The following is a 16,949-nucleotide window of genomic DNA, read 5'->3' as shown; positions in this document are numbered from 1 at the left end:
TATTTTTCTGTTATTCTCCAGGCAGACGATACAGCTGCTGCTGTGGGAAGAGTAGTGTGGATGTTTCTAGCTCTCCTACTCCATAGGTGAGACTTGGGAAGCCAGGCTAACACCATCTAGCTAAGAAGTGCAGCCTGTAGAGAAGCCCAGAGAAACAAACCACACATGCACACCACCACAGTTCTCATTGTAGCAGGCATCCCTTATGAAAATATTCTGTTTACAGGTTTCACATCTCCATACTTCCAGAAAGGGAACACCTTTTGCCATGTTTCCCTCTCATGAGGGTGTTTAAGCAGAGGGATTCAGCTTGCTGCACTCAGCTCCAAGCACAGGAATTGGTCTGCTAACTCAACAGGTCTGTATGGTAAGTAACTGCAGTCTGCATGGAGAGGCTGGAGCTGGCTTCAGCCCAGCCATCAGTTCCTGCTAGTCTGGCTGAGGCAGTGAAAAGGGTGCTGCTGCTTTGAGTGCCTCATTTCTAGACTGGCTGACTCTGTGCTGATGGGCTTCTTGCTCTGGTGACTTATACTGCAGTACCCCATCCCTCTGAACTCTACAGTCACTGTGCTTCACAGAGCCAACTGTGCCAACACAGTCACTGCTAAATGCATGTCTTCTTTTTTTATCTCCCCCTACTCCCCCCCCCCCCCCCCCCCCCCATTTGTAGCATCTTTATTGACAGGTTGTAGCTTAAATTAAATTAACTAGTAAAGACATTCTTCCTCTGGACAATTTAGTTTCTGTGACCCACTTATCCATTTAGAAATACAGATACAATATTTTTCTGCTTCACAGTCATGTTCTTAAATCTTATTCAACTAATGACTGCAAAAGGACTTCACTGTTTTCTGGTGATGGTAAGCTCTGTAGACACCAGTGATTCAGTGTGTGGGACAGGAAACACCCTACTGACTCTAGTTCCTCTTTTCTTAATCGGCTATTCGAAATGTCATTGAAAACATAAAAAAACCAAGTCTAGGTGCCTGTGGTTTTACACAAGGCCAGTGGCTCTGGGCACCTGACTTGAGGTCTGCTAAGATGTCTGATTATCTGAGGGTGTGCAGTCAGGTGTCCTCAAAAATCCAGCTGCTTCCAAGTCCCTGATACTGGGTGCTCAGGTATTGTTGTATTCAAAATGATTCAAAATTTGTCCAAATTATTTTGTATTACTGTGATGATACGAAGGAAGTAATTGGTATTTGCAGCTCAGTACTGTCAAAAGAGAAACATCTTGCCTTAAAACTGTAAACAAATAAAATTATATTGTAGAATTTATTTCCTTTCCATGATGAAAAGTATTAAGGCAGCCCGTGGAGAAATATGTCTTCTTACATTTGCCTCGCTAGCCACAAGGATTTAATAAAGATTCTCTATGCAGCATGTGCACAGCTTTGCCACACTTGGGCTGCTTCAACCATCTTACTGTTTGCCTATTTCTGCAAGAGTCCCCATGGCAGGCAGTGCCTGCCCTTCTTGCATGTACCTTTCCAAAGCCTACTGGGCAGTGATGAAGTTTATTTATAGCCCTTCTTTCTGACTGCAGATGGTCAGCAGGCAGCTGAGAAAGCTATATTGGTTAATGGAGAAGGATTTCTGGCTAAAAAAGCAGAATCCCTAGCATCTGGGGGGAAAATGAAGCTGTCTGCAGTGGATGGTGACAGCAAACTAGAGCAGAGAGAGGAGAGGGGTGGCCTGAGCTGGGCTGTGGGGCTTACAGCAGGGCCCTGGCAGCGCTGGGCAACTGGGCAGAGCAGACTCTGGCCAAATATGGCTCCAGGCAAGCTGGGATGTGCCATGGGTGATTTTATCTGTGTGCAGGACAGGGCTGAGAAACTGGCTATGTGCTAAGTTGAGAGAAAGAGGGAAGTGCTCTAACTCCATCGTTTACCTTTTGAGAGCTTGTTCCTTGTTTAAGTCATCTTTCCATCACAGGCACGCAGTTCCCGTAAGTTAGTTATCGCTTCTGCATCTGGTGATTTATTTGCCTTCTTCATTTACCTTGCCTATAGCTGGTAGGAGATAAACCTGATTACTTTTTGTGTCAAAGATTGCTGAGCAGAGCCTTCAGCTCCTGGGTTAACAATGCATGAGGGTTATTGTCAACTGGAAGTGTGCAAAAATAGCCTCATGCAGTTTTGGGTATAGGGAATGCCTGAAAAACCTTAATGCACTGAAGGTATTCATGTGTTTAATTGTATTCGCACTGTAAGCAGATTTTAAGCATTCAATATGAAGAGATATATTGAGAAAGCCGAGTATTGAGTGAAAATATTCCATCATCAACAGTTTATCTGCATCTATACTTTGCTCAATTATTTTGTCTACTTAACACAGCCCCACATGAAAAAACACAGCTTTGAAGCCGATGTACCACGTACATAAATTTGAACAGTAGATAAAGAAATGTAGTAGCTGTACGTGTCACTAGTCATACTCACTCAGGCTTTTTTTCCTATGTGTAAACCCAGCTACATGGAAGACTTGCAGCTTTGCGCAAATCAAAAGCTTTCTCCTTCCCCTTCATCTCACACCCTGAATGACTGCAAAGACAGTGTAGCCACTTGAGCTCCTCTGTCTTTGGTTTATCCAAAGGTTTCTTGGAAGTCTGTCACCTGGAAAGGTGATTTAATGAGGCAAGCCTTACAAATGAAACTGCAAGCACCACCCTCTTCTGTATAAAACAGTGCATTGAAGGCATCAGTTAGCTGTGACAATTTTGATTCACTTAGGGAAAGCCTTTGTGCATTGTTACCAGTTGGGGACATGCCTGGCACCAATATTGCAGAACACTGTGGTAGATGGGCTTTGCCACAGGAGACAAAAAAGTCAGCTGTCATGATTTTTGTTGAAAGTTACTTCTAGTTTTGATTACCAAACCACATGTACATATACTGGACTGCATTACTCAGGTATTGAAATATTCTTTTACACTACTCAGAGAAAAGGAACAAACTTAAAATTGCCTATTTGCTAGGCATGGAAGGATATAAAAATACTCATCTACAGTTCCAGGAAAAATATAAAAAGAAAGCTACCAGCAAGGGTTTGCATCAAATAAAGACCTCTGTTCCTCTAAAAAGATTTGAAAAATGCAGCTGCTTTTATGGCAGGTGAACAGAGCTCATTCTGCAGGAAAAACTTCTCATGTCTTTTCACATGGCTGCAGGCAAAAGCACATTAGTCACTACCTCTAAAAGAGATAATGGCTTTTCAACTGTTGTGTGCCCATGTGTATCCATAACAAATGTTCTGAGAGATAACAGTTCTGGCAGAGGCAAAATGGAGAGAATGAGAATTGGAACCGGTTGATTTGCCCCTGCTACTACCTCCCAGCTTTGCTGTCAGCATGCACATACACGCTAAACAGGTAGGTTGCATATCAAGATAAGTGTTTGAAAGTGGTTTTGTGAGGCTGCAAATTAACTTTGAAATTCAGCTTTGCTCTGTTGAAACAGACTTGTAATGATAAGAGTTAGCAGCACACTTTGTCATAGCTCCCTTTTCAATGTTGTGCTACCTTTTCCAAACTAGTAACAAGGTACATTTAGAGCTACTGGTAAGATGTGTTAACTGGCTTCCTTATGTTCTAAACTCAACCTAAGACCTGTGGCTACTTGGAACAAGAAGGCAGAATACATTTCACAGCTTTAGCTAATATTGTTCCCTTCACATTCATCTAAAGCCTAACTGGGACATGGCTGGGTAAAGAGGGTTTGTAGAAGTTGTGTGTGGTTGTCCTGCACCAGAGTCCCTAAGTTGTGCCTCCTGCTCTCCAGGAGATGCGCATGCCATGAGCACTGTCCTCTGCCCAAGAAGTGTTCCAATATGAACCCATGGAACCAGGAAGGGCACTAAAAAGCTACATCAAATATGAACCAAACCAAATGTTTTCTAAAACCCCTCCAAAATGTCAGTTAATGAAACAGAGAGTTTAGTTACCCCTCAGGTTGGTGAAGTTATCATGTGTCAGTAGAAAAAGCTTTAAACTAAGACCTGAATAGTAGCACAAAGTCCAACAGAGAAAGCCCATTCTGAAATTCAGTCTACCTCAATATATCAGTATTAGATAGTAAATCATACAGATGCCAAATCCCAAATCACTCACCAGAATTCTAAGGCCCCCCCTCCCCCCTTTAATACATTTAGTGGGAAAAATAACCACTTTGTTCTCACATAGCAATGTTTATGTTATATGGTCGCAGGAAAGTGCATTTGGAGGTGACACCTCCAATCTGAGTGATAGGGACATCTTGAGGAGCAGGAGGATTAGTACTACTCCCCTCTCCACCCTCAGCTTGTGCAGTGTTTTATGAACCACCCTAAAGGCAGCCAAAGAGCACTTGGGCACAGAGAAGAGGGGATACCCATCGCAAGCACCTGAGTCCAGGTCCCTGGAACAGCAGTTCTGGCACTACCGTCAACACAGAGGTTATTTCGGAAGCAGCTCATTTGTCTGGTACATTCTAGTCATTTTCTGAGAGGAAAAAGATTCAATGACTCTGTTTCTGAAACCTTCCTGATATGTTTGTAATCTTTTTATCCCCATTAGCACCTGGGAAGGGTGCTTCCAAGTATATATTCCATAAAGTTTCATATCAATATAGTTCTTTTAAGTGATTGGGTATGCTTTGAGACACCACAATTGTGTCATGCCATCCTGGGGCACGTGATTTTATTCTGTTGTGAAAGTCTTCTCCTGAGACGTAATTTAACAGTCTCTCAACTAGGATTGAATATAGGAAATTTTCTCATTTGCAGAAGATGTTGATCTTTGTAGCTTATGCTGTAGAATCTACATAGGAGTAGCATGACTGACTGATACCTGATGCGTTGGTGATTTTGTTTCTGGGAATACAGACTTAGCGACCATTCTATTATCCAGTAATGTGTATTTGTGAATGCCTTGAAAACACAGTTTGGTTATTTTTATGATGTTGGGGTTTTTTTGTTTTTGCTTTTTTTTTGTTGTTGTTTTTTTTTGCAAGCTCTTCAAACTGTTGGAAGACTGAGGGAACCAGTCCTTGAGGGACTTACACAAACATCAGATGTAGGTAACTATATTTAAGGTCATGCAGAATTCTCTAGGAGAGTCTCAAAACCTGAGCATACTGTGGCAAGCAACAGGATTTCACACAGGGCATCACATGCTTGAGGTGCAACATTGCCAAAGATCCTTTTTTCACAAGAATGGAATAAGATGCCAGGTATGTCATATGGAAAGCACATCTTAGTGAGCTCCTGCAATCCACAGACTAGGGCAAAAGGTTACTTTGGAGAGTTACAGCCTGTGTTACAGAAGAAGCATCATTTGCTATCCAGTATTGGTGCTTACCTTTTTGGAAGAAAAGGTTTGACCTAACCACCTGAGACATCTGTTCCACAGGTCCTAAGACTCCACTCTGACAGTCCACATGGGAAGCTACCAGGTAGTTCCCAGAGATGCGAATGGATGACCTGTGCCTGTTCCTGTGCTTGTCACTGAAGGAGTTTGTTGGCTATAATCAGAGGTGACAGACAAAAGGAATTTTAAAATTTCTTGTCTTCTTCTATTTGATAAATTCTGTTATGTCAAGGGAAGATTTGCATTTCTGTTAATTCTGATTTAGTTTCTAGACCTATGCGACTGCCTTCAGCAAGTTTGAAGCAGCAGGTTAGCTGCTTAGAAAAGTCTGTGAACCGTGGATATGGCATTAGCTAGGAGAATTTGAAGTGCATCACATGCAGTGAAACAGATGGACTCTATGGGTGAGTAAACAGTGACTCGTAAGATTGCCTTAAATAATGGATTTTTTTCTCTCTAAATGGCTTAAAACCCCATATGGTTTGGTGAGGAGAGCTCCAATAGCTACTCTGGCAGTGCATGGGGCATTCAGTAAGGTCTAGACAGCAGCAGGTATAGCCTTGCAGAAGGGTAAGACTCCCTCTTGCATGTTTACATGCTACATTTTATAACAAAGGTGAAGAAGAAAGCAGAACACCCCCCCCTCAATACCAACCCCACACCATACCATGCAAAGAGTTGCAGCCCGCCTTGTATTATCTCTATTTTGGGCTCTTACTGTTTGAAAAAATTGAGTGGCTTCCAGTTTAGTCATTTCCCCTTATCAGGAAATTCAGATGAAATTACATTCGTACCGGAGGCTTTTAGAGGTGTATAGGAGTCCTGTTTGCCTTTACAGGAGATGTATTTTTCTTCCCCTTTTTTTTTTTTCCCAGCCAAATGGTGGTCATCTGCTCACTTCAGTGTCAACAGCCCCTTCTGTTTTTCACTGCAGACATGTCTCTGAAAATGAACATTTTGTCATCTTGTTCCCCATTTACCCAACCTTTCCTCAAGAGAGCAGAGACTAGGGGTGAGAAAAGTCGTGTGTCGTGTCCCCCCCCCGCTCCCTGAAAGGTTTATTGAGTAAGTACCAGCTTCAGGAAGGGAATCCATCTGAGAACAAATCTTTGCAAAACCGGGCAGCAAGAACTGTTCCTAAAGCTAATTTTCTGAACAAAGTGGTAGCTGCCTGCTTCTAACTGTCCCCCAGAAGAGTAGTCTGGATAAGGATCAATACTCATGAGATGAGCAAGCTACTGCTGTTCATTACCTGTGCCTAGGGCTTCCAGCAGCTACCAGCACCTGGCTGTGTTTGCTGATGATCCCTGCACCAAAACACTCGATACAGAGAGAAAACAAGGAGCAAAACAAAGTGGTTGGCTGGACCCCGGAGCAAGGATGCCTTGGATGGAACAGAGCCCTCCTCCTGCTTGGCTGGCAAGGGGAGGGAGGGATGGAGGCATCACACCTGGATTGGGTGTGGAGCAGGCACAGAGCTCTCCTGGGGCACCTGGCACACATCCCCCTTTGCATGGGGTATCCTCTGCCGCCATGTCTGAACCTCAGCTGTAATAACCGACTCCTCTCCCACACCACCCCCTATATTTAGCATATGTCCCCAGCTTCATCCTGCTGCTGGGCAAGCTTCATCCTCTCCTGGAGCATGCCAAGGCCCTATTAGCAGGGTGTTCTCCCTCAGGGACCTCCTGGCAGCCTTTGCTACCTGCAGATGAAGAAGCTGGTGAGGTGAGCAGGTAACACAACTCCCCTTTCATAAGGCTTGTGGAATTATTTTGGCAGTAAATCAGTGACTGTGGTGTGCACCCCCATCGGTGCCCCTTTAGGACCATAGATGACACTGGGCAGGTCAGAGCTGTCAGGTTCCATTCACCAGAAAATAATAAAAAGATCATACCAGGATTTCCACCATTTGATTTGGCTCATAAAGGTCACAATCACCAAACCTATGCGTGTCTGGGTGCCCAGCAACCTTGGTGCAGAGCTGCTGTAGCAGAAATAGCTGTCTGCCTGCCTCCAAATCCAGCCTCAGAGCAACCTCCAGTGGCAGCGAATTGCTCCCACAGACTGGAGCATGCCACCAGGAACCCCAACATTCCACCCCAGACCAAAGCTGGCCCTCTATCCAGAGACATACACACAGAAATAACATAAGACCACTACAATTTCCATTAAGGCACCAGGATAAAAGTCTGCTTTCAAAAAATTAAATTGTCAGTGCTTCCCTATGACTCATCTAACAGCCAAGATGCGCTTCTGGCACACACCCAAACCTGTCATCCACTGAAGACCCAATTAAAAGGAAGAAACGCAGGAAGTTAGTAGTTTAAAATTCTGGGTGAACTTTCTGCTGGTTACTCATGAAGCCACATGCTTACTGGGATCCAGGAACTAGTGAGATACCTCAGCACATGCAAAACTAAGCACAAACTCAAGAATCTTGGCTATGTAAAAATGGAATTAACCAAGCACATATTTAGCTTTGCAGTGCATAAAGTGCTTTATTGAGTCAAAGTCTGAACCACAGTCCATCAACATCAGTGAAAGATATTCTGAGGACTTTGGGTTTGACTCACAGAAAACCATCTCTGTTCATCTTCTACCATGACAGACACACATGCTCTTGTAAATACTCAGCTACAGCTTACAGTAGCAATCCACAGGGTACTGTCGCATCTCAAGTATGTTTTCTTGATTGTCTCTACCCATATACTAAGTTTTGTGGAATGTAGCTTGATTCAGCATACCCCAACGATGCAGAAGCTTTTTCCAGTGGGATGTACACACTGTGCAGTGTGGGAGTGACTTATACCAAATAGATGCACAAGCATACACGGACTCATTTGAAAATTAGGCACAGACACCATATAGTCACATATCCTTAATGCAGCTCATGGAGTTACACTGACACAGCATATGCAATTGAAGCTAGTTAATAATAAGTAAAATCAACACCACCAAAGGTAATCAACATTTTATTTATAAACAGACATTTACTATAAAAGCTGTTGCATTTTAGACAAGTTTTCCTAATTTCCAGAGGCATTTTAGAATAAATAAAATAGAGGAAAGATTAGTGTAACTGGTATTCAACATTAGCCCCAGCTAGGACAGCAACCCTTGTCCTTGAAGGGACATGCAGATAAGGATGGTCTGCTTCTGGTTCACCAACCTTTAGGACATTCACCGAGAACTACAGATGTACTTCATCAACAACACTACATAGCAAGAGTAAGGAAAAATACACCATGGAAAATGGGATTGTAAAATACAGATGGGTTATGACACCTGTTCAGTAAGAGGCTAAATGAATTCTGAAACATCTAAACCCCATTACATACATTGTATTTGCTTAGCAATAAGAAATCATTTTTTGCAACAAATACATTTACACTGTAGTTCAAATGCAGTAAAGCGTTCTGCTTTTTTTGTGCTCAAAGTTCCTAATAAGAAATGTATCATCATATTTATGTGTTTAAACTGGGAAAAAAAAAAAAAAAAGAAGAAGGAAAAGAAATCTTAGCCTGAATGAATTTGCCAGATAAGACTTCAAAGGAAATATAAAATCAAACATAAGCAGTTGCCAAGTATAACTTAGAAAACTGTTTAGAATTATTCTGTGCTGGTGAAGAGATGTTTGTTAGGGGGAAAAATCATCATCTGAGAACGCTGCTTCATTTCACTTTACATGCAGTCAACTTTGCTAAAACATGCATATATGAAACTGATAGACACTGGGATCAATTTCTAAGCAGCTTCAGAGACCCAGTGGAGCATCTGCAGTGCGATGCATACCCCCCACCCCCGTCCATGCATTTTAGTTCCCACCATGCTCCTAAGCCCTTTGGGCACTTACCCCTAATGTGAATGAGAAGCAGATGTAACCCCCATGACAATCAACCCTTTGATATGCCTGGGGATTTATTTGCACATCTAAACTCTATCACATGGGTGAAGCAGTGGTAGTGACTTATACCAAACAGACGCACAAGCATGCACAGCCTTGTTTAAAAATTAAGCCTAGACATCATATTTTCACATATCCTTAATGCAGCTCATGGAGTTATACAGATGTACAAAGTCAGTTATAAAATCTGCCTCTTGAATTCCCATGTTAAGCATTATTTGTGGGAAAATGTTATGATGACCACATGCAAAGAGTAAGCATCCTGGTTATCAAAACCCTTTAACAGTAAATCATGCAGATGGTTGATCAAAATACTGGACATCACTTATATTTCCAAAACCTTTGTCTGATTTTTTTTTTATTTAAAAATATTCCCCAGGTGAAGTCCATAAAGGACTCCAGCTTTTTGGATTTATTGCATCCATAAGTCATCACTGACTGTGTGCAACAGCTTTGCATTTTCTAAGGCACAATATTAAGGAAGTAACGTGTCACTTTTCAGCAGATAGTCACAATGTCCTCCAAGGATAACATCATACATGGGTTCTCAATGACACGCAGTTTTGCGTGGGTATGCAACTCACATGCAAGCAGCTGTCTAGAATTTAAATAAATAGTTGCTAGCTAGAGAACAACTCAAATTTATTGCTTCCCTAATAGCCACTTCATTTCCATTTACCAACACATCAAAAGACAACGGATGTGCGTAGATAAAATACATCTCTATTAATTTAGTTTTATCAGTTTTAAGGCAGAATAAGTAGATTTGTTTTTCCATTGTAAGTTGCATTATAACTGCACAAATGGGATATTTCCAATAACTGTTTACCAAAAAATGCTTAGATAATTTACAATTGCAACACACCCCTAATTTTGTCTGTATATTGCAGATGAAATGACACAGCTCTGACCACTGTTTCAATGAGCTGCTGGGTCACTTTAGTAAGGAGCTCTGCTTAATCAAAACACAAAAAGGAAAGTACAGGCAAATTAAGTCCTTTTTTCCTACTGCTGCCAGCCTCCTCCCTGCCTGCCTTCCACACTCCTGGATTTTGCTGACTTTATCAGCGTAGTGTAGGTAGGAACACAGGCTCAAGGCTGTTCAATACTCTGCTCTGGAGGGCACCCAGACCACATATGTTTCTCTGCATGAGGCTTCAACCAACCATAATGTTTGAAAGTGAATGAGTAGATCTCAAACCAGCTCAGAGCATCAATGAGTAAGTTACATACCAAAGAGAGAAGCTTCACCATAACATCAAACTGTTCAGAGACTCGTAATTCAGCTGTGTCTGCCCACTTGGCCACCTCTCCCCCACATCACCTTTCATCAAGTTTAATAACACCACAGGCTGCTGAACTTAATAAGAAGGATTGTTCCTAATGGGAATCTTGCCATCGTTAGTGGTATACAATCTTTAGGTTTAATGAAGAAATCTTTATTTGAGAGAATATGAAGCTATAGTCATGAAGGTTACTTGAGGTACACAAACAAAAAAAATCCTATCACTAAAGGTGCAATAATTTATTTGTATAACTCCTACCCTCCACTGAAGGTAATATGAACACAAAATGCTTCAGAATTACAGGATGTATTATCAAATTAGTCTCTGTATAAAAAAGTTATAGCTTCAGTTATAACAGAGAAGTCATGCTGTGATGTTTAGTTTTTCAAATGCACTGATTAGATATTATCTTAAAATTACTTCTCAGCTCAGTTGGCATATTCTATAAAGGTTCTGTAAACTTAAACTTTTTAATTCCTAGGAAAATTAAAACAAAACAGCTTTGTTGCATGTTTATTTTCTTATTACTTTCAAAAGAACAAGGTAAGAGGTTGGAAATCATAAGCATACCTGAAAGGTGGGATTTTTTTTAATAGTACTTAGGCTTTGCCTTCCCAAACATGTTCACACGTATTTTGAAAATTTCTTAAGAAAGGGAAAATCCAATATATTGCATTTTAAAGGAGCAGGTGCAGCTTTTCTGTGAGTTTTACAAAATGAGATGAGAGCCATGATGTCCATGGATTCAAGCTCTTAAAAGTGATTGTCTGGAGGCAGCCGACACATATGAGAAGAGAGTTCCTTCTTGAAAGTTTTTAGGACTGAAAGTCATGTCACAATGTAGTTGGCTGTCCAGCAGCTGGGTAAAAAAAACCAAAACAAGTCATTAGTTGACAAATTTTAATAAACATACATAGGCTTTTCCTCATATATCTCTACAATTAAAAAAAATGCATCTGGAAACATATATAACTTGTGCCCTGCTTCTCTTTCTTCCTGTGAGGCTGGGGCACTAACTACAAAGCAGAATTCAGCATAACTCCAGTGGAAATATATTTTCCATGCCACATGGACAAATGCATTCTGCATGCATTTTTATTTCATTTTACTCCCAAAGCACTTGGGTTTATATTTACTTTCAGGCTCTGCAGTGGCAAAATAGTAAAGCAAAGGACTGATGAGTCATCTTTAGCTGTGCCTGATTTGTGTTATGTGGTAATTCAGAGCCCTTGTGTTATTTGGCCACATAGGGAATCTCACTGATTTACTTCTCGCCTTTGACTTTGGTGCTCAGAAATCAGGGTCTTCTGAGGCTTTGCCACAGAGAAACAGCCAATAAAACCCCATCCAATTTTATTTGAACAGAAATATTTCAGACCCTGAACCACTATATAATCTTTAATGTTTTTCTCTTTTAAGGTTTTTGATAACTTATTTTGAAACAGAATCATCCACAGTTTCAAATAAGCTTCTGACAGCCAAAACATTTAATCAACATGGCCCTAAGCATCCAAACAGTACTGATTGATTCTGGGTGGATCAGAGACAGCACACACTGCTGCACAGGTTTTCAGATGTAGCCATAGGGGCAGGAAAACATGAGCTGTGCAATCAAGCAACTGGTTTTACATTTAGCATCAAACTTCCCAGAACTGAAAGGCAAAACACCAACACTGCACCATTTTATTCTTCATTTCAGATGTGGAGTCTGTCAAATTCTAGTTAAAAATGAGCAATTAACCACATCTGCAGTTCTACCAAAATCAGTCCCTTTGAAACGGTCAACATGAGCCAGTGTAACTTAAATTTAGTTAACTCATATTTTGAGATTTTGCAGGAGGAGCAAACAGAGCAGGAAAAGGCAATTTATGGGAAAGAAGACAAATCCTTGCCATTATTATTCCTCAGGAACCATACATTTCCTCAAAACCTATTTCCTCTGCCATGGACCTGGTTACCATCGTGCTAGGTATGTACAAATGCAAAACCTTACTGCATGAAGCACTATACACAGCTCTGTACTGCATTTTCCAGCACCATTGCTATAGAAATGATGATGGAGGGGGTGATTTCTACAGTTTCTAAGTTGATAAATAATTTATTTGAGCCTTCATCTATCCTTAAGAGACCTCAGTTTTTATTTAAGCAAAAAGGATTAGGAAGAAAAGGAAAATATGACGTTTATCACCTTCCTCTTTTTTTTTTTTTTTTTGTGTGTGTGTAAAGATAGATGTGTAAGCATGCATTTTAAGGGTCAGGACCTCATCCAGATGAGGCAGGTTTATAGTATCAAGCCTGAGGGGAAAAGCTATTTCTAAATGTGTCAGGTTAAAGAAATAATAATAAAAAGTTGCCAACATTTCTTAGCAGAAATAAAAAAAAAAGCCCAAAACAAACCACCAAACAAACAGTTATACAATAGCACCCTCTAGCTCTGCTGATGGGGAAATAGCGCTCTCCTGAAACAAAGTACCCATTCTTGCGCTGGCAAAGGTAGGTAGGTACTTTTCCTGCTCCTAGATTTCTACAGCCACTGCTTCTGCGGGAGAAGAGTGGAGACAGTAAGTGAGGAGAACTCTGTATCTTCACTTAGCAGTTAGGACTGTAGGCAGTGAATATACTGAATAGTTACAAGTAGCGGGAAGGCAATGTTTCCACAATCCAGATCCGCAAGGCAACTTAAATGCATTTATGACAATGCCCACAGCATAGGCAACAGGAGGAGCTGGAAGCCTTTATGCAGCAAGGAGATCATGACATAATCACCATCACAGAAACGTGGTAGAATGGTTTGCATGATTAGAGTGCTGCAATGGATGGCTACAGGTGCTTCAGAAGGGATAGGCAAGGAAAACCAGTGGTGGGGTTACATTGCCACCCAAGCAGATACCCTGGTAGGAGTTTGTTATAGACCACCTATCCAGGATGAAGCTACAGATGAAGTGTTCTTCAAACAACTGGGACAAGTTTCATGGTCATTTGCCCTTTTTCTTGTGGGGGACTTCAGCCTATCAGATGTCTGCTGGAAGTACAATACAGCAGAGAAGAAATAATCTGGGAGGTTCTTGGAAGGTGTGGAAGGTAACTTCCTAACCCAGCTGGTTAGTGAGCCAAGTAGGGGAGAGGCCTGGCTAGATTTGCTGTTCACAAATAGCAAATGATGCTTGAAGGCCATCTTGGGCAAAGTGATCACCAAATGATTGAATTTTCAATCCTTGGAGAAGTCAAAAGACGGTCAGGAAAACCTTCATCTTAGACTTCTGGAGGGCTGACTTTGGCCTGTTTAGGATGCTAGTTGGCAGAATTCCTTGGGAAACATTACTGAAAGACAAACGGGTCTGGAAAGACTGGACACTTCAAGAATGAAATCCTTAAGGCAGTGGAGCAGACAGTCTTTATGTGCCAAAAATCAAACTGGCAGGGAGGAAGACCAGCCTAGCTGAACAGGGAGATAGTGCCTGAACTCAGGAAAAAAAAACAGAGCATTTACCATCTGTGGAAAAAGGGACTGTCACCCTATGAGAAGTACAAGGATGTTGTTAGGTTATGTAGAAAGAAAGTTAGAAAGGTGAAGGCACAGCTGGAACTAAATCTGGCCACTGCCATAAAAGATAACAAAAAGTACTTTTACAAATACAGCAGCAATAAAAGGAGGGCCAAGGAGAACCTCCATCCTGTACCGGGTAGTAGGAGAAACGTAGTGACTGAGGCTGAGGAAAAGGCTGAGGTACTTAACGCTGCCTTTGCTTCAATCTTTAATAGTTACACCAGCCATTCTCAGGGTACTCAGTTCCCTGAGCTGGATGTCAGAGATGGGGAGGTGATTGAAGACCCTGTAATTCAGGAAGAAATGGTTAGCAACCTTCTGTTCCACTTGGACATACTCAAGTCTACAGGGCTGGATGGGTTACCCAAAAGTGCTGAAGGAGATGGCAGAGGAGCTTGCTAAGACACTCTCCATCATTTCTCCGCAGTCCTGGTCTAGTGGACAAGTCCCAGAGGACTGGAGATTGGCCATTGTGATGCCTCTCTACAGAAAGGGCAGGAAGAAAGACCCTGGAAACTAAGGGCCTGTCAGCCTGAGCTCAGTGCCAGAGAAGGTCGTGGAGCAGATGAATCTAAGTGAGATCATAGCTTTATGATGATGTGCATTTCCTATGTGCAGGAAAATGGAAGCCCAGTCAGCATGGGTTGATGAAGTTCATGGGTTCTTCTACAGTAAGGTGACCCATCTGTTTAATGAGGGAGCGGCTGTGGACATTGTCTATTTGGACTTTAGTAAAGCATTTGACACTGTCTCCCACAGCAGACTCCTGGAGACACTGGCTGCTCATGGCTCATGGTCTGGATGGGTGTATTCTTCACTGGGTAGGAAACTGGCTGGATGGCAGAGCCCAAAGAATGGTGATAAATGGTGTCACATCTAGTTGGCGACCGGTCACTAGTGGTGTCCCTCAGGGCTCAGTGTTAGGGCCAGTGTTAACATCTTCATTGATGGATCTGGATGAGGGGATTGAGTGCGCCCTCAGTAAATTTGTAGGCAACACCAGGTTGGGCAGGAGTGTTGATCTGCTGAAGGATAGGGAGGCTCTGCAGAGGGGCCTGGACAGGCTGGATCAATGAGCTGTAGCCAACAGTATGAGGATTAACAAGGCAAAGTGCCGGGTCCTGCACTTGGGCCACAACAACCCCATGCAACTCTATAGGCTTGGGGAAGAGAGGCTGGAAAGCTGCTTGGCATAAAAGGACATTGGGGTGCTGACTGATGGGCCCTGAACATGAGCCAGCTTGTGCCCAGGCAGCCAAGAAGGCCAATGGCATCCTGGCCTGTGTCAGCAATAGTGTGGCCAGCAGGGCCAGGGCAGTGATCATCCCCCTGTACTGGGCACTGGTGAGGCTGCACCTTGAATCCTGTGTTTAGTTCTGGGCCCTTCACTACAAGAAAGACATTGAGGTGCTAGAGCAGGTCCAGAGAAGGACAACAAAGCTGGTGAAGGGTCTAGAGCACAAGTCTAATGAGGAATGGCTGAGGGAACTGGGGCTGTTTAGCCTGGAGAAGTCTCAGGGGGAACCTTATCACTTTCTACAACTACCTGAAAGGAGGTTGTGGTTGGTCTCTTCTCCCAAGTAACAAATGATAGGACAAGAGGTAATGGCCTCAAGCTGTGCCAGGGGACATTTAGATTGGATTTTAGGAAAAATTTCTTCATCGAAAGGGTGGCCAGGCATTGGAACAGGCTGCCCAGGGAAGTGGTGCAATCACCGTCCCTGGAAGTATTCAAAAACTGTGTAGATGAGGACCTTAGTGACACGGTTCAGTGGGTGGTCTTGGCAGTCCTGGGGTAATGGTTTGACTTGATGATCTTAAAGGTCTTTACAACCTAGCTGATTCTACGATTCTGATTCTATGATTCCTCCCATTGTTTTTTTTTTTCCTGCATCTTACTCGTTTCCACAGAGTAGAAGCAGCACGAGCACTGCCCATCTCATATCACTGGTGACACTGGTGACATGCAGTATGTGTGCACAGTGTAGTTTATATTTGTGCACAGAAACAGCTTTTAAGTTTATTATTGCTGAGCAGAGATCCTCTGGGCAAGATTTAATGGGCTAGGAAGTATTTTTTGATACAAGACGATGATTAAAATGGCACAGGAAGGCTCCCCTTACCATGATGAAACTATGCCTTAATGGCAAAGCCAAGAGGAGACAAACCCATCAGTTAAAATCATGGCAACAGTACTGTTAAAGTTCATTGTCCTTCAGACAGGATTTGGTACTTACTTCTGGATCGGATATAACAATCATTGCAGTTAAGAAGACCATTTCTAATCCTGACATCTGTTCCACTTGCTGCATCTCCCAGCTGTCCCTTGCAAATGCCACACTGTCAATTGAAGAACAGAGAAAGTAAGAGAGATCATGCCCTACTGTTTGCCACAACTGTTTCCAAATTTTGACTTTTGTTTCAATAGTTCTTGGAACAGTAAAAAAACCCCTAACCCCCCAGAACCCAGCCCCTACTCCTGGGGAGCACTGCACATCAGTTAAAGAGTTTTTTTAGAACCAGCAGTATTTAAGACTGGATTTCAGCAGTCTCCACTTACACAAAAGTCTACTGATTTTAAGGGACATCCGATTTTAACATTGCATTCTGGAGCCAGCCCGTTCGTGATGGACAAATCTTAGAGAAGCCAGAGGTTTAGTTTGAGTAAATGTCTAAAACCAAAAAAGGCTTCACAAATGTCCAGTACCAACTGGTCCAGAAATAATGGAAATGGTCACTTTCTGAGTTGCCTAGAAAACACTATCCTGAGTCATTTCTAGACTGAAATACTTAAGAACAGTCAAGAAGAATTCCTGATGAGAACTTTGGTGAAAGCCAGAATACATCACCCATTCCATAGCCAAA

At 42.3% G+C, this 16,949-nt stretch overlaps 2 protein-coding genes across 6 annotated transcripts in view; both read right to left on the bottom strand.

Moving 5' to 3' along the window:
• TMEM33 (transmembrane protein 33) overlaps positions 1-16,949 on the bottom strand; it is a 129,909-nt gene that overhangs the window by 98,179 nt on the left and 14,781 nt on the right. The gene's annotated exons all lie outside the window — the stretch shown is intronic.
• Positions 8,304-16,949, bottom strand: part of LIMCH1 (LIM and calponin homology domains 1) — a 180,441-nt gene continuing 171,795 nt past the window's right edge. For all 5 annotated transcript variants that reach the window (XM_061471599.1, XM_061471607.1, XM_061471618.1 and 2 more), the window contains 2 exons: positions 16,322-16,424; positions 8,304-11,396 (listed from right to left, as the gene is read on the bottom strand). In XM_061471599.1, coding sequence (XP_061327583.1) covers positions 11,371-11,396; positions 16,322-16,424 — 129 coding nt within the window. In that variant the 3' untranslated portion in view covers positions 8,304-11,370. The remainder of the gene's footprint in view (positions 11,397-16,321; positions 16,425-16,949) is intronic.

This window comes from Pezoporus flaviventris, unplaced genomic scaffold (assembly GCF_033815535.1).
Source record: "Pezoporus flaviventris isolate CSIRO_AGI_PZ_B2104156 unplaced genomic scaffold, CSIRO_AGI_Pfla_v1 ptg000002l, whole genome shotgun sequence".
Taxonomy (NCBI): Eukaryota; Metazoa; Chordata; class Aves; order Psittaciformes; family Psittacidae; genus Pezoporus; species Pezoporus flaviventris.
This window is presented reverse-complemented; position numbering and strand designations above follow the sequence as displayed.